General features: G+C 55.7%; 1 protein-coding gene across 1 annotated transcript in view; it reads right to left on the bottom strand.

Annotated features, from left to right (window-relative positions):
- LOC119594476 overlaps nt 1-287 on the bottom strand; it is a gene marked incomplete at its 5' end in the record, with an annotated part of 14,420 nt that overhangs the window by 1,548 nt on the left and 12,585 nt on the right. Inside the window, 1 exon segment of the mRNA XM_037943512.1 lies at nt 98-255. Coding sequence (XP_037799440.1) covers nt 98-255 — 158 coding nt within the window.

The raw sequence follows: 287 nt of genomic DNA, 5'->3' as shown, positions 1-287 counted from the left end.
CAGGTGTTGTTGCAGGATAGATAACAGAAAATATTCATGTCTCAATTTTGCATTGCTGGGCATCGTTGGGCATCAATACCCTTTTGGAAGTTCTCACCTCCTGACGCAGCGGTTGCAGTGCGTCGTCAGGTCAGGGAAGGAACAGATGACGTCACACCTGAGCGCCTCCACGTCACATCTTGCGTCACTGGCGGTCACCGCCCACTTGCCCGACCACGCCCACAACGCCAACAGCAGCCAACTAGCTCGCAGCACCTGAGGGGAGGAGCAAGAGACGGGCGAATTGG

Source organism: Penaeus monodon, chromosome 34 (genome assembly GCF_015228065.2).
Source record: "Penaeus monodon isolate SGIC_2016 chromosome 34, NSTDA_Pmon_1, whole genome shotgun sequence".
Taxonomy (NCBI): domain Eukaryota; kingdom Metazoa; phylum Arthropoda; class Malacostraca; order Decapoda; family Penaeidae; genus Penaeus; species Penaeus monodon.
This window is presented reverse-complemented; position numbering and strand designations above follow the sequence as displayed.